Source organism: Prionailurus viverrinus, chromosome A2 (genome assembly GCF_022837055.1).
Source record: "Prionailurus viverrinus isolate Anna chromosome A2, UM_Priviv_1.0, whole genome shotgun sequence".
Classification (NCBI taxonomy): domain Eukaryota; kingdom Metazoa; phylum Chordata; class Mammalia; order Carnivora; family Felidae; genus Prionailurus; species Prionailurus viverrinus.
The window spans coordinates 116,349,196-116,371,916 of NC_062562.1; the positions used below are offsets into that span (position 1 = coordinate 116,349,196).

Here is a 22,721-nt window from a genome sequence, read left to right on the forward strand (position 1 = left end):
CATCAATATTAAAATATTTCATAATGTATTTTCATGTAATAAGATGAATAAGAACTGTTTTTTAACTTTTGTTTTTCTGGTTTGAGCATAGGACAGTGATTCAAGACAGAAAGGAAGAGGGCTTAATGTAGCTCCAGGACTTAGTATTTTAGTAGAACAAATGTGATTTTTTTTTAAAAGTGATATTTGTTTCTCCTTATTGCTAATATTTTCAGGACTTACTTTTAGGCTTCATTGCCCTAAAGCTCATTTGATAGGCCGAAGAGTGGATTATTGGATAAATACAGTCATAACTGCCACTCAGAGTTGCCATTTTATTTCCCTTATTGAACTTAATTTGGGTCTTAGCATTGTTATTTTCATTTATGAATTTGTATTTTTGATGAAGAGATTCTTTTCTTTAGTCTATAAAGCTATAAAATGGTCTGGGTGGACACAAAAAATATTCTAAAATTCAAGCTTTAAAAATTTTTTTTAATGTTTATTTATTTTTGAGAGAGAGAAAGAGAACACAGCATGAGTGGGGGAGGGGCAGAGAGAGAGGGAGACACAGATCTGAAGCAGGCTCCAGGTTCTGAGCTGTCAGCACAGAGACCAATATGGGGTTTGAACCCATGAACCATGAGATCATGACCTGAGCCAAAGTCAGATGCTTAACTGACTGAACCACCCAGGCACCCCTAAAACTAAAGCTTTTAAGTGTTCATGCCAGATATTGTTACAGGTAGCAAAGATACAGATTTGTTTAAGACATGATCTTCTCTATCCTTCTTGGGTATGGGAGAGATATACAAATAGTTTCAATATAGTTTGATAAGTACTATAATAGAAATCATGTATGGGGTTCTTGGATATCTCTATATACCTAGGCAAATTGGAGGTTTTACTATGGTGATTAACTGAATCTTGAAGGATAAGTAGATGAAGGAATTGAGGGTGGAATGGGAGTAGGAGGGAGGTAGTATGTAATAATAGAACTTGTATAATTTTCTTAAGAAAAACAAAAATTTCATTGTTGCACAAATAACAGGAAAAATTAGGATTGTTAAATATCTTATTTCTAATTAAGGGAAAGAACTCTGTGAGTTTGGCGATCTCAGGAGAGATATATTTGTCTTTTTTTGTTTGGTTTTGAGAGATTTGTCTTAAAGGCTACTGTGTTTGAAGAATGTAATGTTAAATTTTTTAAAATTAATTTATTTTGAGAGAGACAGAGACAGTGCAAGTAAGGATGGGCAGAGAGAGAGGGAGACAGAATCCCAAGCAGGCTCTGCATTGTCAGTGCAGAGTGCAACCTGGGGCTTGAACTCATGAAACTGTGAGATCATGATCTGAGCCAAAACCAAGAGTGGGATGCTTAATCGACTGAGCCATCCAGGCGCTCCTATAATGTTAAATTTTATTCACTTTAAGAGATCATTTTTTTTTGATATAGGTCAGTATGTAAAAAAAAAAAAAACCTGATATATTAATGACGGTTATTCTTTGTTTTCTTTTTCCAGAATGAAGTGAGTATTTTGATTGCCAAAAGAAATGAAGCGCAACAGAAGCTGAACATGGCAGTAGAAGTTTTTATTCTGGAAGTAGATGAGTTACCTCTTAATAAACGCTTGAAAACATTGCAGGTTAGAATTCAAAAATATATTATATATACATTAAAATACGTTTATCATTTGAGAGGTGAAATGAGCCGAGAGACCTCAGATAGTACTGATGGCTGCTAAATTTTCTCTTGTCTTCTTTGATGAATTCTGATTTTTTTAATAGAATTAAAATTTTACATTTATCTATTTAATATTTATATATATGTGCGTGTGTCTATCTTGCAAATAAGGTAAAATGGTCAGACACATCATGCTTGCTAGAGCAGCATTCACTGGGAAAGCTCATAGAGACAGAAGCAGTAGCAGGCATGTGAATCCCTGTTTTTAGCAGAAAATCTGGTAGGGTCACGTCAAGAGTTACAAGAGTCCTGATCCTTGAGTTTTAGGGCTTTTAAGATCCAGGATTAGGAGCTAGAGTATAATAGCTATAGGATGTTATGGCACTTTGTCTTCAGCCCTTTTCCTCCATCCTAGCAATGACTTTAATTTGGAGTGAACGGGCATGACAGTATTATCATTCTACCTATTAACATAATTTTTCTCCTCACTTATTCAGATCTTTTTTTTTTATTGTCTCCTTTAATGATGTTTAAAATTTTTCTCTGAAAGTCCTCAGCATTTCTTCATTTAACTCCAGGATGTTTATTTATTTATTAAAAAATTTTTTTTAATGCTTATTCGTTTTTGAGAGAGACAGAGAGAGGAAGAGAGAGAGGGAGACACAGAATCTGAAGCAGGCTCCAGGCTCCAAGCTGTCAGCACAGAGCCTGACACTGAGCTCAAACCCACGAACCATGAGATTGTGACCTGAGCCAGACTCAAATGCTTAGCCAACTGAGCCACCCAGATGCCCTTAAACTTGGTTTTCTTTTTAACCACTATATAACTTTGTTTTTCCCTTGTGGTGTTAAAATATTGTTTCCTTTAAAAATTCCTATTCCACCTGTTTTTTTGGTTAATAATTGCTTTGTAGATCTTTCCTTTTTCCCATCCTTTGTTTTAAATTAAATGTCTTTCTTAGCCAACATGCTAATGGATCTTTTTTTTTTTTTTTTTGAAGTTTACTGATTTTGAGAGAGAGAGAGAGAGAGAGAGCGAGAGAGCGAGCGCGCGCTTGAGCCGGGGAGGGGCAGAGAAAGAGGGAGAGAGAGAGAATCCCAAGCAGGCTGCACACTGTTAGTGCAGAGCCTGATGTGGGGCTCAAACTCATGAGCTGTGTCATGACCTGAGCTGAAATCAAAGGTCGGAGGCTTAACTGACTAAGCCATGTAGGTGCCCCAACTAATGGATCATTTTTTAAAAGAATCTAATGTATAAAATTATCTTTTGATGGGTAACTTGATTTATGTATTTGTAATTACTGTTTTAATAGAACTTATTTCTGTAATTATTTTGTATTTTTATCATGGATTCTTTTTTTTCCCTCCTTTTCTACCTTCTCCCCCTATATCTTAGAACATTCTCACTTGCCTGTGGTGTGTCTTCCTCCTTTGAATTTCCCTTTCCCAGATCGGGTAACCGAACAACCACAGTTGTTTAGGATTTTAGGCACAGAGTGTTATGGGTATTGTATAGCATAACTCAGATAAAAAACTTTAGAGTTATCGCCTCATTCTTGTTTTATAAATTGTTGGTATCTTTTGATTTTTCTCTGTGTATGAAAGTATTTTCTCTAAGAGTGCTTTCAAAGATGTCTTTGTGTGGTTGATTTTTGTGAGGTATTAAATGTCTCAGGATATCTTATTTAAACACTAAAATAATTGCTTACATTTAAGCACTTTAAACATTTGTTTAGTTGGCTGTAAAATATTAGGTCCAAAGCCCATTTTTCCTTCAAGCTTTTGACAACAGTAATCCGTTGTTTTCTTATTTCCATTGTTGTTGGTATCAGTCTGCCTTTTGTTCTGTGACCTTTTCCCTCACTGGAAACTTTAACATTTGCCCTTGACTTTGTTCCTTAAATTGCACTCAACATATTTAAGTTTAGATTTAATCTGAGTCAATTTAGTCTGGGGTTTTATATCTTTCTTTAACTCTAGGAAATATTTGGTAACTATTCCTCCTTTCCCCCCATTTACTTTTTCTCATTCTGAGACTTCTGTTAAATGGAGATCTAACAGAATGTTCTCTACATATTTTAATTGTTAATCCATTTTTTTCTGTTTTTTTTTTTTATCCTTTTCTGTGTCTTTTTGGAGGTATCTGAGGAATCCTTGACTTAACCATCTAGCTCATTAATTGGTTCTCTAGCTGTATCCTTTTTGCAGCTTAGCCAACCCATTGTGTTATTTATTTCAAAGATTATTTTTTTATTCTTAATAACTTCAGTTGGTTTTTGTTTGTAAATAATTGGTTTCGCTTTGTATTTTCAATATTTCTTTTTGTTGAGAGTATTTGTTATGCTTGTTTTGAGTTTGTGACTTTCCTTTTTATAAGATGACTTAATTTGTTATATTTCTTTCAGAGTTCTTGTTTTATTCACACATTTCACCCTCCTCTGAACCTCCCTTCAAAGATCTTATATTCCCTTTGAAAACTATAAGTTGTCTTAGTTTTGTGCTGTTTTGTAGGTATGGGATAGGGTGGTAGAGGGGTCCTAGGAAGGGGTGAAAGTTTGGACCATAACTTAAAAGACTTCGGGTGGTTTAGGGAATAGGATGGGATAGTTTGTCAGAGCTTCTAGGGTTACAATCTGGGTTCAGATACTTCCTGTTGGCTTTTCTTGTAGAGGATCTTACTGTTCAGTGGACCTCCCAGTCCCTCTGCCTCAGCCACTAACTACTGTTTTCCAGGGCTACTACCCTTGGGTGTAAATGGTACCAGGTATTCATGGGAAAAGAGAAGAAAAGTGTTTAGGAGTGGGCAACTTTTCTGTACTGGTTATCAGTTTTTGCCTCATCTAGGTTCCTATACTGTACTTGTATAAACCCATTGCTTCTTGTTTTGTACTTCTGCTTTCCGGTGTGAGAGAGAAGGGCATATGAAGAAGGTTTTCTTTTCCTACATGCTATTTTCTGTTGCAGTGCAGGCTTTTTCCCACTTTGCAGTGATTATATTCATTATTTGCTAAGCACCAACTGTCTTCTGTCTTTCCAAAGGTTTCTTAAGAGTTTTGTGATAAAAATTTCTGGGACCTTTTAAGTTTTCCTCTTGCTTCAGTGACATTTCTAATTTTTAAAAAAATTTTTTTAAAAAAATTGAGAGAGAGAGAAAGAGACAGAGCATGAGTGGGGAAAGGGGCAGAGGGAGAGAGAGAGAAAATCCCAAGCAGGCTCCACACTGAGCATGGAGCCCAATGTGGGGCTCAATCTCATGATCCTGAGATCATGACCTGAGCCGAAATCAAGAGTTGGATGCTCAACTAACTGAGTCACCCGGGTGCCCCTCAGCAACATTTTTAGAGTTTGATTCCTAGAGAGAGCAACTAGGCTCTAAGGTCTCATCTAGTCCTTTTAAAAATGCTTTTTTTTTTTTTTTTTTTTTTTTTTTAAATTTTTTTTTTCAACGTTTATTTATTTTTGGGGGGACAGAGAGAGACAGAGCATGAACGGGGGAGGGGCAGAGAGAGAGGGAGACACAGAATCGGAAACAGGCTCCAGGCTCTGAGCCATCAGCCCAGAGCCTGACGCGGGGCTCGAACTCCCGGACCGCGAGATCGTGACCTGGCTGAAGTCGGACGCTTAACCGACTGCGCCACCCAGGCGCCCCTAAAAATGCTTTTTGAGTACATGTATATGTTCAGTGTCTTCCTTAATAGAATTGTCTAACTTACACTATTATAGTCCAAGTAAATCACCTTCTACGTAGTTTTATGCTTTCATACCTAACTTTTCTAAGTTTTATTTATAATATTCTCAAGGATAGGGATTCAACATACTACTTTTATGTCTCATAGATTATAATATAGTGTTTGAATCCTAATATGAAGTTACTAAACTTTAATAAACAGAAATATCTTTTTGTAGGATTTGTCAACCTCTTTAGAGGCAGTATATGGAAAGGCCAAAGAAGGGGTGAACTCTGAAGAAATACTTAAGAAATTTTATGACTGGAAGTGTGGTAAAAGAGAGGAGTTCACCAGTGTTAGAAGTGAAACAGAGGTTTCTCTACAACGTCTTGTAGGATGGTTCCAGAACACTGTGAAGGTAATAAGAGCTCCTGCCCAGTGGTGGTGTTGGTGTTGCAGCATAAACCAGGGAATGTGGGCTTTTTAGGAATAATTTTTCAAATATAATTTACTACTTATCTGAGGGAAAAAGGAGGAAAGGGATTGAGGAGAACAGGGCTAGGGTGAAGGAGTGAGGGACCTACCTATTTCTATTCTCTAGGAGTATATATGAAAACAGCTTCAGTAAGCTGTTGTGGGTATAAGACAGTATTATTGGAATTTATTACAAGTTGTAGTGTATATTCTATAGCTGTAGTGTAACTGTATATATATGTGTTTTAGAGGGTAGTAGAGCTTTCTCTTCGTTTAGTTTCCTTTTTAGCAAGACGTGTTTTAACATTAGTTGACTGACTAGTCATGCTTAAAATATGTGAATTGTTTGGCAGTGTTTAAATCTTTTCTGTTCTAGAGATCTTAAATATCTTAAAGATATCTGAAATAAGTGAAGAACACTAGTCTTAGTTGATACTAGATATTAGAAAAGGTGTTTTTTGTATCATTCTTTTTAGTTCTTATTTATTACTGTAAAAACACCATGTAATTTTCTAAAAGCTATGGGGGCATATGGTTTTGTATAATGAACTCAGAAACCTAGTTAAAGTTCAGCCTCATTTTGATACTGATTCTCTGTTTTTTCTGTTCTTCTGTCTGCTTTACAACCTTCTCAGCAAGGGCAGGGATATCCGTGGTGGCATTTATCTGTGTGAATGATTTACAAACATGCATTTCTAGCTTTGTTTTGGAAAAAAAAGTCTTTAATCTCCAGCTACTTCCAGAACTCTTCATTTTTGGCACTTCTTAGTAGATATATTAGTATAACTAAGTTATTTCTTTATCTTCTTATATTATCGATGAGCATTGTGTCTCTGCTTAGGTTAACTCTCACTTACCCTTTTCTTTCATTTCCATATCCCAAATCCATATCTCCATAATCACATATCTGAATCTCTGAAATCAAAGTGACTAGTTATGACCTTTATATTCTATAATTTGGGCCCTTGATTTTATTCTGTTTAACACTTTATTTTAATAAAGTCTATTTCCTGATAGAAAATACCTTTGTTTTCCTAATGAGATGGAAGTCATCTGGGTTTAATCTTTAATTTTTAATCTCCAGATTGCTAAATACTTAGCAGGTCACCACCAAATAGCAGGTATAATTAAAGGCCTTTTTTATTTGAAAGGCCTGACATTGTCTGCTTACTGTTTATCAGCTTTTAACTTTTCACCTGAGCACTTAAGGTTCCTACCAGTTTTTTGTTTTTTGTTTTAGATAGTGTGAAAGCATGTGTGTGCATGCGTGTGTGTACATGCAGTTGGGGGAGGGGCAGAGGAAGCGAGAATCTTAAGCAGGCTCCACCCTCAACATGGAGCCTGATGGGCTCCATCTCATGAGATGGACTGTAAGATCATGACCTGAGCTGAAATTGAGAGTTGGTCACTTAACTGACTGAGCCACCCAGGTGCCCCAAGATTCCTACCAGCTTTTAGTCTGACTGCTTCTTTTACTTTCCCCCCTCCCCCCAAATCTTGGTCTTATTTCTGTTTGTTTGTTTTTTTTCATACTTTTCCTCTGTATTGTCCTCTTCTGTCTCTTAACCACAGATTATGTTAAAAAAAATCTGTATTTAGTGTGTAATATGTGTGTACTTTTTTTTTTAATGTCTATTTATTTTGAGAGTGAGAATGTGCATGTGAGCAGGGGAGGGGCAGAGACACAGGGAGAGAGAGAATCCCAAGCAGTCTGCACAGCCCAGCGTGGGGGCTTAGTCTCACGAACTGTGAGATCATGACCTGACCCAAAATCAAGAGTTAGATGCTTAACTGACTGAGCCACCCTGGTGCCCCTTACCTTTTCTTCTTTGATGTGTAAGTTTTGTGAGGGTAGTTTATCTTTCTTGTGTATCCTTATTTCCGCCATATTGCCCAGTGCATAGGCTAATGCTCTGTTCTAGGTATAAGGACACAATACTAATTGAAATAATTAAATGAGATATTTCATGTTTTAATTTTTTGCAAATGAGGCTTTCAATCTCTCTGTGGAAGAACCACTAACTTCTGAAGACACAATTGGTGTTATTGATGAAATCCTAGAGAAGACTGAGTCAAGTGTCTGCAAAGAGCTGGAGCTCTCTCTGATTGTGAGTAATGTTAGTCTATTATTGCTTCCTTTGAAGCAATATAGTTTCTCTTGCTATTTAGAAAGTATGAAGACTGATCTTAGTTTTCTTCTTATAGACCTATTTAAAATAGTAACACCGTCAAGTTCTTTTTTTTTTTTTTTAAACCCTGTCAAGTTCTAATCCAAGTTCTAGTCCAAGAACAATGCAAACTCTTATTCTACCACAGAGTAATATTTTCATTTAATAGGACTTTCACATTAAAAATAAAGCCTAATGTTTAATTCTAGGAAAACTCCTAGGAAATTAATTCTAGGAAAAATTCTAGGAAAATTCTTCTTAATCTGAGTGTATCAGCTTTCTGTGTCATTTGATTCTTGGGTTTATCATACTCAAAGAGAAAGACTCTTTAGAATTTGTGAAAAATTGAAATAAAATCTGGGAGAGCTTTCGAAGTATATACACAAGACTGATTAGTATCTTCCTTTAGGTACTGTGTATGTTCTCTATTGCTGTGCCAAGTTAGAAATTAGTATAACTCCTTATGTTATTATTGCTTACTGGGACTCCTTCCCAGTTTTTCAGGCTGCTTACAAAAGTTTCATTGCTTATGTTGTTCATTTTACTTATTTCTTTTTTACCTCTTGCAACCTTATTCAGATTAGCGTTAAAAAATACATCTATGTTACTGTATTCCCTATTTTCAAATAGTCTGTATTTAGAAGGTTTAGTCAAACTTTACTTTTATTATTTTATTATTTTATTGTTGAAGTATGATTAACATATAGCATTATATTAGTTTCAGGTGTACAACATAGTAATTTGACAATTCTGTACATCACACAGTGCTCACCAGGATAAGCTTAGTCACTGTATGTTTATTTTGTAACATTATTGCAGTATTATTGACTATGTTTTCTGTGCTGTACTTTTCATCTCCATGACATATTTATTTTATAACTGGAAGTTCTTACTTCTTTGTCAGACTTGATTTTAGAAGTGTTTAATAGATGATTTCTAAAAATAATTTAAAGTGTTGAAGTTCTGTTTAGTTCCTACATTTAATGGAGTGGTATCCCTGATTTCCTTTAATACTACTCTAGAAAGGTATAGGAATAATAGTGTAATGGGAGCAAAATTTCCTATATGAACATCTTTGACATCAGTCTCCCTTTTGCTTAGAAAAATATACACGTTTAAGAAATACTTTGAAATAGAAATTTCTTAAAGGCAACATTTTAAAATTTATTCATTGTTATTGTAGGTTTAAATTATTTTGGATACTCTTTTGTCATTAATTCCATATGTATGATTTATTTCACTTAGGAGCAAGGTGATGCAGACAAGGAGATCATTTTAAATACATATAGTCAAGTACTACAAAAGATCCGTTTAGAGGAAAGGCTTATCGCTACAGTACAATCCAAGTACAAGGACAGTATTGAGGTTGGATTATGCTTTATTTTTTGGTCTTATATATTGATGCTTTGAATTTTTTAGGACTTAAGTTTTTTTTCAAATAGTTTAATATCCAGTGTGTAGGTAATTATTATTGCTAGGAAAACAGTGTAGCCATTGTTAGCTGATTTGTAATTAAATTCATCCTACAGTGGAAACAACAATTTAGTTGATAAAAAATGTTGAATTTTTTGATTGTTATAAATCTTTGATTTCCTTGTATTCTTTAAAACCTAACCTTTACCACATCTTCTTTATTAATTCGTTAGTTGTTGGACATTTGGGTTCTTTCCATAATTTGACTATTGTTGATAATGCCACTGTAAACATCAGGGTACATGTGCCCCTTTGAATCCCTATTTTTCTATCCTTTGTATAAATACCTAGTAGTGCAATTGCTGGGTAAAGATGTGGGGGGTGTATATATGCATAGACACACAATGAAATATTAGTCATCAAAAATAATGAAATTTTGCCATTTGCAATGACATGGATGTGTGGATGGAGCTACAGTGTATTATGCTAAGTAAAATAAGTCAGAGAAAGACAAATACCATTATGATTTCACTCATGTGGAATTTAAGAAACAAAACAGATGAACGTAGGGGAAAGGAAGAAAAAAGAAGAGAGGGAGACAAACCATAAGATACTCTTAACTATGGAGAGCAAATTGAGGATTGCTGGAGAGGAGGTGGGTGGGTGATGCGCTAAATGGGTGATGGGTATTGGGAGAGCACTTACTGTGATGAGCCCTGAGTGTTCTATGTAAGTGATAAATCACTAAATTCTATTTCTGAAACTAATATTACAACTCCGTGTTAACTAAGTAGAATTAAAATAAAAACTTGAAATTTTTAAAAACAAAAAAGAAAGAAATCTGTGAGTCAGGATCTGTGAAGATCCCAATTTGGTAAATCAAAAAACAAAAACAAAACCAAAAAACCTTATAGTTAGAATGATACTTTTGAGGTTTAAATCTGTATCATTGGGGTTTAACATTTCCCTGGTGATGGGTATCCAGAACATGGATAATGTTACTTGTGGTAATGTTACTTATGTTTAAACTTAGTGTGGTTTCATCTGTGGGACTGAATTAGAGGTGGTATGTAATATTCAACTAAACTTGATGAGTCCTTGCTCTATTCTAAATGTCTGTGTAGAATAAATAAGCAAGAATAAAAAAATAAATTAAGTATAATGGAGACGAAACAAAAAAAACCATTGTTATCTTTATGCCTATACAAGTTTACAGTAGAAAATTTGCTAAAAACAGAAAGATAAGGAGAAGTAAAAATATCAATTATAATCCCCTTGCCTAATGATCAGTGCCAGTTTCAGAGTATTTTCTTTTTGGATGGTGACTTATACACACACACACTGAGATATATATATATATATATGTCTCGTGCATTGATTGCACTGTGTTGTAAGTTGTTTTGAAGATGTTTCTTCATTTAATGGTGTATTATGAATATTGCCTATGTGATTAATGATTCTTCTATACTGTCATTTTGAGCAACTATAACATCATCATTTGCATAGATGTATAACATGATTTAACCTTTCATCTGTGTTAGATGTTCAGGTTACTTCTAATTTTTTTTAACCATGAATAACACTGTACATACATAATTTTGTACATAATTTTTATGTACATTGCATAATTTTTGTGTTTTTAAGATAGATTCCCAAAAATTGTTAATTACTAAGTCAAAAGGAGTGAACATTTGTCTTTAGAGCTTATTATGAGAGAGAGAGAGAGAGGGAGAGGGAGGGACGGAGAGAGGGAAAAAGAAAGAATCCCAAGCAGGCTCTGTGCTGTCAAGGAGCCTGATGTGAGGCTGTATCTCACGAAATCGGAGATCATGACCTCAGCTGAAATCAAGAGCATACACTTAGTCTACTAAGCCACCCAGGTGTCCCAAAAGGAATGAACACTCTTAAAACTTGATACATACTGGGGCGCCTGGGTGGCTCAGTCGGTCAAGTGTCTGACTTGGGCTCAGGTCATGATCTCATGATCCGTGAGTTCAAGCCCCACGTCGGGCTCTGTGCTGACAGCTCAGAGCCTGGAGCCCGTTTCAGATTCTGTGTCTCCCTCTCTCTCTGCCCCTCCCCTGTTCATGCTCTGTCTTTCTCTGTCTCAAAAATAAATAAACGTTAAAAAAATTAAAAAAAAAAAAAGAAAAACTTGATATATATTGTCAAACTACTTTGGGGAAAGGTAATTTCAGTTTACATCCTCACTAGAAATGCCAGTTTGCATCATCTCTAGCAAAATGTGCCTCATTGTGGGTCTCAGCGTGAAATATTTCTTTGCCCTTTGCTACTTTGATTGCTGGGACTGATATTCTTCTGAAAAGAAATGTGGTAACTAAGAAATCAGTTAGTAGAATTGTCTTGTTGAAAATTGTAGAATTTCTTATTTCATTCTGAACTCAGTTCAATACTAGTTGAATTTTAATAGAAATATAATAAATGGTCAGTAAGTGACTTCAATAAATATTGTTGTCTATGTTTTGAAAATACAATAACTTTTTTTCTTACTTAGTTTAAGAGGCAGATTATCGAATATTTAAATAAAAGCCCCAATGTGGATCACTTGCTGTCCATTAAAAAGACACTGAAAAATTTAAAAGCTCGACTGAGATGGAAATTGGTTGAAAAGAATAATTTGGAAGAAGTAAGGAAACTCTTGGTTCTTGCTGAATTCTGCGTGTACCTCATTTTACTCTGCTTCGTCAAAGTAATGTGTACATACATTCTTTAAAATAGGAGAACCATTATTTACATTTTTTTTTATATATTTCATGTTTTTTCTTTGTATGTAAGTAAAATTATTACATTAATAGTGTGAACATTTTACCATGTCATTAAATGTTCTTTAGAAACATTTTATATTGCTGCCTTGGTTTTTAGTAACTGTAAATCCTTGAGAATAATTTAAAAATTCTTTTGGTTTAGACTGTTACAATACCTGTTATAATATACACCTATTAAAGCAAGGTACTCCTCTAAAGGTAGAATTTTGTCCTAAAGTATTTTTAAGATCATGATGTTTTTTGTTAGCTCTCTTTTTAATGGCTGGACAAACTATTTCTTGTGAATATACTAAGTTGTTTTCATATGATAATAGAACTGGAAGAATTAAGACACTCTAATCTGGACTAACCTTCTGCTTTAGGTTTGAAATTGAATAAATTTGTAATTCCTTGGGTTCCCTTGAGGATTTGATTTACAGACAAAAGGAATCCTCATTATATCTTAATCCAACTTGAACTGTCTCTCTTCCTCTTTGGAGCACTTAATTGGGCTTGAAGTGAAACTAATTTAATGGTTTAAAGATTTTTCTAGCTTCTTATTCTATTTTGGGCTGTGGGGAATGGGGTCTTTTTTAGTTGAAATTTTTTAACTTTTGGAGAAATACAATGTTGAAAACATATGTACTTTTTAAGGTGGCTAATTTATTATTGGAGTTTTGTGGAGTCTTTGTGAGTCCTACATTGTCTTTCCTTTAATAGACATACCATACATTTACTCATTTTTTTTTTAAACCAAATCTCATGTAGAAAACAATTCCAGGGAATGTAATTGTATTCTTGTTCCTATTCTTGACATTTACTTTGTGATGGCAGTTGGTCATCTTCTTGGAGAAAATGTATAGCAAATTAAGAGACCAGAAAAATCTGTGTTCATTTATGTCTTTAGTTTTTAATCCTTTTTGTAGGTTTGGGAAAAATCAGTGTTAGAATAAAGTAATAAATATTAATTCAGCGGGTGTTATGAGGGTCTGTTATGTGCTAGGTACAGAAGGATACATAGAAATCAGAGCGATTTGTTATAGAAGTTATATTCTAGTATACGAGGAAGACTTGTTTTGAGTCTACTTTAATAAACCTGTAAGGTCACTTTTTTCTTTCTGGTTAAAGTCTGATGACCATGATGGATCTGAAATTGAGAAAATAAAACAAGAAATAACTGACTTGCGCAATAGTGTCTTTCAGGAAGTTTATCGTGAGCAGGAGGAATATGTAAGTATTTAATTCTTTGAAGTTTTGAATTCGTTTTTACTCTAGAAATTGAATTCATATATCCATTTTATGAAGTAGACTATAATGACAAGGCTGGAGATTATATTGGCATAGTTATGTTTGCATAGTAATGTTTATGTGACTTTAGAAATTAATTTCTGATGAGAAAATAATTCATAACCATTGTACCAAATGTGGAAATCACAGAAAATTATAAAGAGGAAAAAAATCACCTGTAGCTTTTCCATACAGTTATAACAGTAGTAATCACTGTTAACTTTTTACTTAACTTCCTTTTAGTCTACTTTCTGCCTGTTTTTGCAAGAATCAAGATTATAACACAAACATACTTTTGCATACTGCATGTTTTCTGTTTCATACAAAGCTAAAGATTTTTTCCTTTATTAAAATCTAAATGAACACTGTTTTAACGTAATGCTGCAATGAAAACACTAATGGGGCAGCATAATTTAGTTGAAGAATATAACAGAATGCAACTACCTGATTTTTGGGGGGAAATTACCTCTTTAAGTCTCTATTCTTTTTTTTTTTTTTTTTTAATTTTTTTTTCAACGTTTATTTATTTTTGGGACAGAGAGAGACAGAGCATGAACGGGGAGGGGCAGAGAGAGAGGGAGACACAGAATTGGAAACAGGCTCCAGGCTCCAAGCCATCAGCCCAGAGCCTGACGCAGGGCTCGAACTCACGGACCGCGAGATCGTGACCTGGCTGAAGTCGGACGCTTAACCGACTGCGCCACCCAGGCGCCCCCTTAAGTCTCTATTCTTATGCTAATATTTAGGAGAGTTTGTGAGTGTATTTTCTTTTTAAAATGGAAGGATCTTTTCCATTTTAAAATGGAAAGACTATTTTATGTTTCATGGATGTTATGGGGAACAAGTAAGGTAGACACTGCTTTGAACATTAAAAATACAATGAAAATAATACACATTTAAAGTGTTATAGTTTATAGTAATCTCATCTGACTGTGTATTTAATTATTTTCCTTATGTGTATTTAATTATTTGCCTTATGAACCTTGGATAAATAGCTGTCTCCCAGTGACTTGACAAGTATCCAAAAGTTTTACTTAATAAATGTGACAAGTGACTTTTCTAAGGATCCTCAGTTTTCACATTTGCTTCACAGTAGCTTTTGTAGGGCTGCATATTTGTTTCTTCTTTCAAGGATTTTATGATTTTTTCTCTCCTAAATGAAATAGCTATTATTTTAAAATGTTAAGTGTGTTCTTAATATTTTGAGAAATGATGACAATTCTATGATGCAAATTGATGTTATCAACACACATTTTCATTTTAGCTGGGAAGTGATTATATACTTTGATTTTAGGCAAGATATTGTGCCTATTTATGTATACCAAGAGTAAAATTGGTAATTAAGTTTTTCTTCTATTAGTAAGATGGTAATTGAGATCCAAGATGACTTGGTAATTGAGATCCAAGATGATATTTCTTGTGGTAGAAGGCAAAGTCAGTGATTACGTATCTTATTAGGCTATCTATATACAATAGATTATGTATCTTGTTAGAGATACAATAAGGGAGTTACTGGTATGTTTTTTTTTCCTGAAGACCAACATGTCACAATTGAATATATATGACCTATACGCATACATATAGATCCTTAATGAAAATATTTTTTAAATTTAGGAGAAGCTGAATAGTTTGGTACATAAATGGTTTCCTGAGCTGCCTCTCCTTTTTCCTGAAATAGGATTACTTAAGTACATGGTAAGCTTTGTTGCCCCTGAAAATTACTACTCTGCAGAGAGGGTTAAAAGTGATGGTACAATCGTGTGTTAGTGTTAAATTTATCCTTACTATGAAAATGTTCCTGATGAATAGTTTCTGGGTAATGTTAGAACTTTTCCTCAAGATTGTCTTTAGTATTGGCATATTGTATTTTAATGTTTATATTAATTTGCATGTTTGTTTCTGTTTTCTCTTTTCTTCATGTCTGTTCAGTACATTGCATGGCACTTGTTTGAATGACAGGTGTTTATTTTCTTAAATGATAAAACAGTTTTAGCTATTGTTTCAAGAGTTAGAATAGGGGTGCCTGGTTGGCTGAATCGGTTAAGTGTGTGACTGATTCCAGCCCAGATCATGATGTCACAGTTTGTGAGATCGAGCCCCTGTCAGCTGTGCTGACAACTGGAGCCTTTTTGGGATTCTCTCTTTCCCTTTCTCTCTGACCCTCCTCCACTCACATGCTCTCTCTTTCCCTCACTCTCTCTCTCTCTCTCTCAAAATAAATAAACTTAAAGGAGTTAGAATAAAAGCAGGACAGTGCCACTCATGAGGAATTTAAGCAGAATATATTTTTTAAGTTAAAGCAGGTAGTAAAGAATTCTAGAGAACTGGTTAAGTAGAGATGTTGACATGGGTATAGTTTTCTAGGTAGGCAGGATTCAAAGCGTGGGAGATCAATGTATTAGATAGAAGGGCAGTATAGAGCAGGATTGGTAAACTCTGACTCTTAGGGCTATTAGCTCTGTGTTTTACATTGCCTGCTAAGGATAAGGGACTAGATGAAATATCTATTCTGTAAGATTGTCATTAAACTCATGATAATAGCTTAAATGTAGTACAGAAAGGGTTGTACACATAGACTTATGAACTATAAATACGTAAAATTAAAGTCTCCTTAAATTGTTACAGCAATTACTATCAAATTTTTCCAGGCTAGACTTTAAAATAATGTGGTGTTTTCCTCATAATTATTTAATTCTAGCTTAGACACTCTCTCATGTAGGATGCATGGTGGGTGAGTATGTGGTGCTGTGTAGGACTTGGAAATTAGTTTTTAAAAATGTGCTGATCTCTTCATTATGGAACGTTATAAAACATTTTAATCATAGCTGATGGACTCTTTTATTGATTTTAAGTTGTTTGTGATGTATGCCTAGGAAAGCCCTGTTGGTTGATTATATTTTGTGGTTTACTTAAATATATTGACAACACATAAAAATAAAAACCAGAAAACACTTTTGCAACCCTTCTTACTAAAACTACACCACGATAAGATTTACCTTGATCTAAAATGTTGGTAGTCAGGTTTTAGTGCAAAAATTTTATTCCTTTTAAAGAGTGGCAGAAATATCTAATAGAATTAAAATATTTGAAAGCCATTTTCACTTTTCAGGATTCCACTTCAGAGGCAGAGGTGTTAGAATTACTTCATAGGGGTCATAATTTTTAGAGTTCTCATTCTCATTATGCAACCTTCTTTGTATTTGTCATCATTTTAATATTTTTTAGGAAACACATGAAGTTTTCCAAGTAAACATCAGGGTTTTTTGGATGCATGTCTGATTAACCCAGTTATATTTAGAATTTGTTCTGGAACTGTAGCAGCCATTACATTTATGTTAATTATACTTTGGGTGAGAGGATTTCAAGAGCTAGGAACTAAAAAAACTAGGAAGCTTTCAGTATTTTTATTTTATTGGTTTCTCTAGTAGGGTTGATGATGTTCAAACCATCTCATAGCATGTAGTTAATTATGTCGATGATTTAAAAGTAGTGGAATTGTTTGGATTCTTCAACTGTAACAAAAATTTGTGCCTAGAAATCTGGTGGTCTTCTTACTATGAGTTTGGAACGGGATCTTCTTGATGCTGAGCCCATGAAGGAACTTAGTGGCAAGCGCCCTTTGGTTTGTTCTGAGGTAAATGGACAGATAATTCTTTTAAAGGTAAGTTTAAGTTTTGATTTATGGGAGATTCAGACATATTACAGGGGAGTGGTGGCATTACTTTCAGGAAAATGAAAATCCACTGCTTGTTTTTTGAATTATATGAGTTGACTAGCCTGATGATTATGCTTCCAGTTTGGCTGCCAGACCTAATTTTGAATTCAGAGTTTCCCTCATTTCCCTAAATAACACATGTCTTTAATTGGATACACTTGGTTTTCTTTTTTGGGTGAACTTATTACTTTCTGTCCAATTCTAGCCTTTTAAAGTTCTTATTTTCTTATGCTTCTCTTAGAAATCTCAGCTATTTTGCCAATACAGTCTTCTCTTTGGCTACTTTACTGATCTGGGAAACTGTTTATCATAATAGGATAATTAATTTGGCCATTGTGGCAGTGTGTTATAGAATATTTATTAAGGTATAGGTAGAATTGTTCTTTCTAAATTATAAAGGAAATTTATATATTCAAAGCAGGTAGAAAAGGTACTTATACAATTAAAAAATAAAATTAGATGTAATTTAATTTATAATTACTATGTTTAAGTTGGAATGATGTATAACTATAGTAGGATTTTTAATGTTGGGATTATCATTGCCTCTTTTTCTGGTATCAGGGCTATTCTGTAGATGTGGACACAGAAGCCAGGGTGATTCAGAGAACAGCTGCCTATCACAGAGCTTGGAGAGAAACTAAAGAAGACTCTGGGTTGCTACCACTGATATTCCTATTTTTGTGTAAGGTAAAGTTTTTTTTTTTAATGTTTATTTTATTTTTGAGAGAGAGAGCATGATGGGGGTAGACAGAGAGAGAGGCCGGGGGACAGAGGATCTGAAGCAGGCTTTGCGCTGATAGCACAGAGCCTGACACAGGGCTCGAACTCACAATCCGCGATATCATGACCTGAGCTGAAGTCAGACACTTAACCAACTGAGCCATCCAGGTACCCTGGTAAAGTTTTTATGCTAATCTCTTACAGAAAACATTTTATTTACAGTTTTACCTCCAAGCTTTAAAAAGGTAGTTCATTCCTTTTAACATAAAGAGAAATTTATTTTGTATAATCACTATATACTGAAAATACATTGAAGAATTTTTCACTTTGAGTTTCATTCTGTTTTGCTTTTAGTCTGATCCTATGGCTTATCTGATGGTCCCGTACTATCCTCGGGCAAACCTGAGTGCTGTTCAAGCCAGTGTGCCTTTAACTTCAGAAGTGAGTAAAAAACACTATTTCTAATAAATGAGAAAATAACACCTAATGTTAGAGGGAATACTACATGCTTTATATATTATGTAAAATTTTGCCTGGTATCAGGCTATTTCATTGTCACATCAACCCTGTGATGCTGTTATATACAGATGAGAAAAATGAGGGTCACAGAGATTCAGTGACTTGCACAGGGTCCTCAGCAAGAGGCAAAGATGAGAATTGAAATTAGGTCTTTTGGTACCAAAGCCCATGCTTACAACCTGTAAGCTGTGCTGTATGTAAATTGCATAGTATAGTGTATTTGATATTATAAGTGCTTAAGTAACAGCTTTAATTTGTATTGTAAATTTGAATTAGTAATAAAAATACAGGATGCCCTGATTTTTCTTATCTGGTAACACTATTTAGTCTCTCTTTCTAGGTGCTTTATATGTTCATTATTTGTAATCTCAATCTTAGGGGCTGTAGTGTCTTAAGTTATATGTGTATGATGTTACATAATCAGGGCTTCAGGTCTTTAATTCCTTCTCTATGCTATATTCTTATTAAAGGATCATTTGGAGGTACTCTCCTGGAAAGTCTTTTAATTAAAGAAGAGATTCAGTGTTAAGATGATTTGCCTACTTCCTGACTTCTTTTTTGTGTGCTTATCTGTAGGAAGCTTTAAAGGTCATGAGAGGTGTTGCCCAGGGCCTGCATACATTGCACAAGGCTGACATAATTCATGGATCACTTCATCAGAACAATGTATTTGCTTTAAATCGTGAACAAGGAATTGTTGGAGATTTTGACTTCACCAAATCTGTGGTAAAATATAGTGGTTTTACAAATAGGTTAATATTTAATATTATTAGACATTAGTTCAGCCTTTTACATAATATGGTAATTTATTATAAGATCTTTGCCTTGGTTAAGACATGTAGCATGTAATATAAACAATTAACTGTTACCAGCTAGGTGCTAGAACAAGAGTTTCTAAGTCTGTGTATTGTATTTTTTAAACCTAAGTATTAGGAGCAGACTAACATTATATTCATTGGCATTGACGACACTACTTGTTAATTATTTTTTCATCATCAAGAAATATTTAATTCCTTGGATATATACAAGGAAAACTCCTGTGTCCCCTTCTGCTTGTGCCCTCCCCCATGTAGATTGAATGTAGTTATAGGTACTTTGCTATTTTTTGATTAATGGACATTTTTAGAAACTTGGGAACCTTGGACTTTTCAGGGTTTTTTTTGTTTGTTTATGTAAAAGTATTTATTTTAAAGTTTATTTATTTTCAGATACAGAACATGTGAGCAGGGGAGGGGCAGAGAGAGGGAGAGAGAGAATCTGGGGCTTGATCCCATGAACCGTGAGATCATGACCTGAGTTGAAATCAAGAGTTGGATGCTCAACTCACTGAGCCACCCAGGCATCCCTGGACTTTTCCATTTAGTTTAAGTGCTGGTTCAACTACATTAGTTGCTAATTTGGTGTCTTATAACTTCAGAACAAGCAGTTTGTAGAGATAGGAGATATCAGACAATGAAAGCATATTGTGGTCTGTTGTTTTTTTTTTTGGCAGAATGGGTGGCCTCAAAATATATATGATCACAAGGGAGCAGTTTTTTAAATTTTATTTTATTTTTTTTAGAGATAGAGTGCATGTGCACATGAGCAAGGGAGAGTGGCAGAGGGAGAGAGAGAGGATCTTAAGCAGGTTCCATGTGCAGCATGGAGCCTGATGCAGGGCCTGATCCCATGACCCTGGCATCATGCCCTCATCTGAAGTCAAGAGTTGGATACTCAACTGACTGAGCGTCCCAGTCGCCCCAAGTTTCTTTTTTAAAACAACAGCTTTATTGAGATATAATTCACATATTATACATGTGTACAATCAGTATTGTTTTTCAGTATATTGACACAGTGGTGCATTGATCACCTTTCTAATTTCAGGACACTCCCTCCAAAAGAAACTCCATACAAATTTGCAGTCACTCCTCATTTCCTCCTTTACTCAGCCCTTTGGAAACTGCTAATTCAATTTCATCTCTGTGGATGTACTATTCCGGACATTTCCTATAAATGGAATCATTTAATATGTGGCCTTTTGTGATTGGCTTATTTCATTTAGTGTAATGTTTTCAAGGTTTATGTGTCTTATAGCATGCATCTGAACATCATTCCTTTTTTAAAATGCCCAAGTAATATTTTATTCTGTGGGTATACCATATTTCGGTTTTATAGTCATCATTTGATAGACATTTGGGTTGTTTCCACTTTTTGATTATTGTGAATAATGCTGCTATGGACAAATTTTTGTGTGGACATATACTTTCATTTCCCTTGGTAGTGGAATTTTTTGCTATATATATTTGTTTTGCTCTATAGTAACTCTTCCACCTTTTTAAAAAATTTTTTCTTTTAATGTTTATTTTTAACAGAGAGAGAGAGAGAGAGAGAGAGAGAGAGAGAGATAGCAAGCAGGGGAGGGGCAGAGAGAGAGGGAGACAGAGTCTGAAGCAGGCTCCAGGCTCTGAGTTGTCAGTACAGAGCCTGATAGGGGGCTCTAACTCATAAACCGCAAGATCATGACCTGAGCTGAAGTCGGATGCTTAACCCACTGAGCCATCTGGGCTCTTCCCACTACCCCTTTCTCCATCATTTTCCAAATATACCATTTCCAATGATTTCTAATGTCAAAGGATGATCAGTAACAAGAACATGAACCCTGGATTCAGACAGACCTTGGCTGCAATTCTTACCCTCCCACTTACTTGCTGTGTGACCTTGGGTTTTAAACTCTTTGAGGCTAAATCAACTATAAAATGGGAATAATATCTACCTTAAAGAGTGATTGTAAAGGTAAAGGTAATTAGCACGATAATTACTTAGCACATACCACTAATTGTTAATTATGTCTTCTCCTCCCAGTATGTTTATCCTTGCTTCTCACAGTGTAACCTAAAGACCAGCAGCTACAGCATTACCTGAGAGCTTGTTAAGAAATGCACGGGGTGCCCGGGTGGCTCAGTCGGTTAAGCGTCCGACTTTAACTCAGGTCACGATCTCGCGGTCCGTGAGTTCGAGCCCTGCGTCAGGCTCTGGGCTGATGGCTCGGAGCCTGGAGCCTGCTTCAGATTCTGTGTCTCCCTCTTTCTCTGCCCCTCCCCTGTTCATGCTCTGTCTCTCCGTCTCAAAAATAAATAAATGTTTAAAAAAAAAAAAAGAGCCTCTTAAAAAAAAAGAAGAAATGCACAATCTCCATCCCAAAAATGCTGAATAAAAATTTGCATATTAACAAGATCCCAGGTGATTCACATGCACTATAAAGTCTGAAAAGCAGTGATCTTGACAACAGACTATCTTTCAAATTTTTCTTCCTGATTAATATTTCAATCTGAAAGTAGTGTGAAAAAGTTGAGCAAAGGTGAGTTTAATCAGTATTTCAGTGTCAATAATTTTAAATGAAAATTAAAACAATGTTTTGGGGGATAACGACAGTTGACAAATCAGTATAAAGGGGGAAGAATAATTCTTGGAGTAATCATGATATGTATAATATTGCAAATGGCATGCTCAAAAGGTGAGTTAACCAGGACCCTTACCAGTTGAGAACCTTTTTAAAATTTTTTTTTAACGTTTATTTATTTTTGGGACAGAGAGAGAGACAGAGCATGAACGGGGAGGGGCAGAGAGAGAGGGAGACACAGAATCGGAAACAGGCTCCAGGCTCCGAGCCATCAGCCCAGAGCCCGACGCGGGGCTCGAACTCACGGACCGCGAGATCGTGACCTGGCTGAAGTCGGACGCTTAACCGACTGCGCCACCCAGGCGCCCCTGAGAACCTTTTTAAACTCCTAACTTAGTTGTTTTTCTTAGGACATTATCTGAATTTTCAGATAAACTAATAGGATAAATATTTCAATAAGTATACATTGTATAAATCCTTCATAATCCAGCATTTCTTTATAGTTTTACATTTTCATTTTCTCATCTTTTTGAGCTACCATATGAAAACCATTAAGACTGCATATACACAGGTGGCATTACCCTGTGATTTGCAGATGACTGAAGTATAAAGCGTTATGACTTATACTAGTCAAAAGGGAATTGCTCTGGGGCACCTGGGTGTTGCACTCTGTTAAGCATCTGATTCTTCATTTTGGCTCAGGTCATTATCTCACTGTTCCTGAGTTCAAGACCCACATTGGGTTTGGCTCTGACAGGGTGCCTGCTTGGGATTTTCTCTCTCTTTCTAAATAAACAAACTTCAAAAAAAAAAACTGGTCAGACAATAAAATGTTCGCAAGAATGCAGAGAAATTGAAATCCTCAAACATTGCTGATGAGAATGTGAAAAGATAGAGGAATCACTTTGTAAAATAGTTTGGTACCTCAAAAAAACCCCAAAAAACAGGGG

The 22,721-nt window shown here is 35.1% G+C and overlaps 1 protein-coding gene across 5 annotated transcripts in view; it reads left to right on the forward strand.

The window, feature by feature from the left end:
* Positions 1 to 22,721, forward strand: part of STK31 (serine/threonine kinase 31) — a 73,212-nt gene that overhangs the window by 31,603 nt on the left and 18,888 nt on the right. For 4 of the 5 annotated variants that reach the window (XM_047848935.1, XM_047848936.1, XM_047848937.1 and 1 more), the window contains 11 exons: positions 1,503 to 1,625; positions 5,570 to 5,749; positions 7,797 to 7,913; positions 9,219 to 9,338; positions 11,902 to 12,033; positions 13,280 to 13,381; positions 15,053 to 15,133; positions 16,974 to 17,099; positions 17,715 to 17,840; positions 18,228 to 18,314; positions 18,969 to 19,118. In XM_047848935.1, the coding sequence (XP_047704891.1) occupies positions 1,503 to 1,625; positions 5,570 to 5,749; positions 7,797 to 7,913; positions 9,219 to 9,338; positions 11,902 to 12,033; positions 13,280 to 13,381; positions 15,053 to 15,133; positions 16,974 to 17,099; positions 17,715 to 17,840; positions 18,228 to 18,314; positions 18,969 to 19,118 (1,344 nt within the window). The remainder of the gene's footprint in view (positions 1 to 1,502; positions 1,626 to 5,569; positions 5,750 to 7,796; positions 7,914 to 9,218; positions 9,339 to 11,901; positions 12,034 to 13,279; positions 13,382 to 15,052; positions 15,134 to 16,973; positions 17,100 to 17,714; positions 17,841 to 18,227; positions 18,315 to 18,968; positions 19,119 to 22,721) is intronic. The other variant, XM_047848938.1, reaches the window with a different exon arrangement.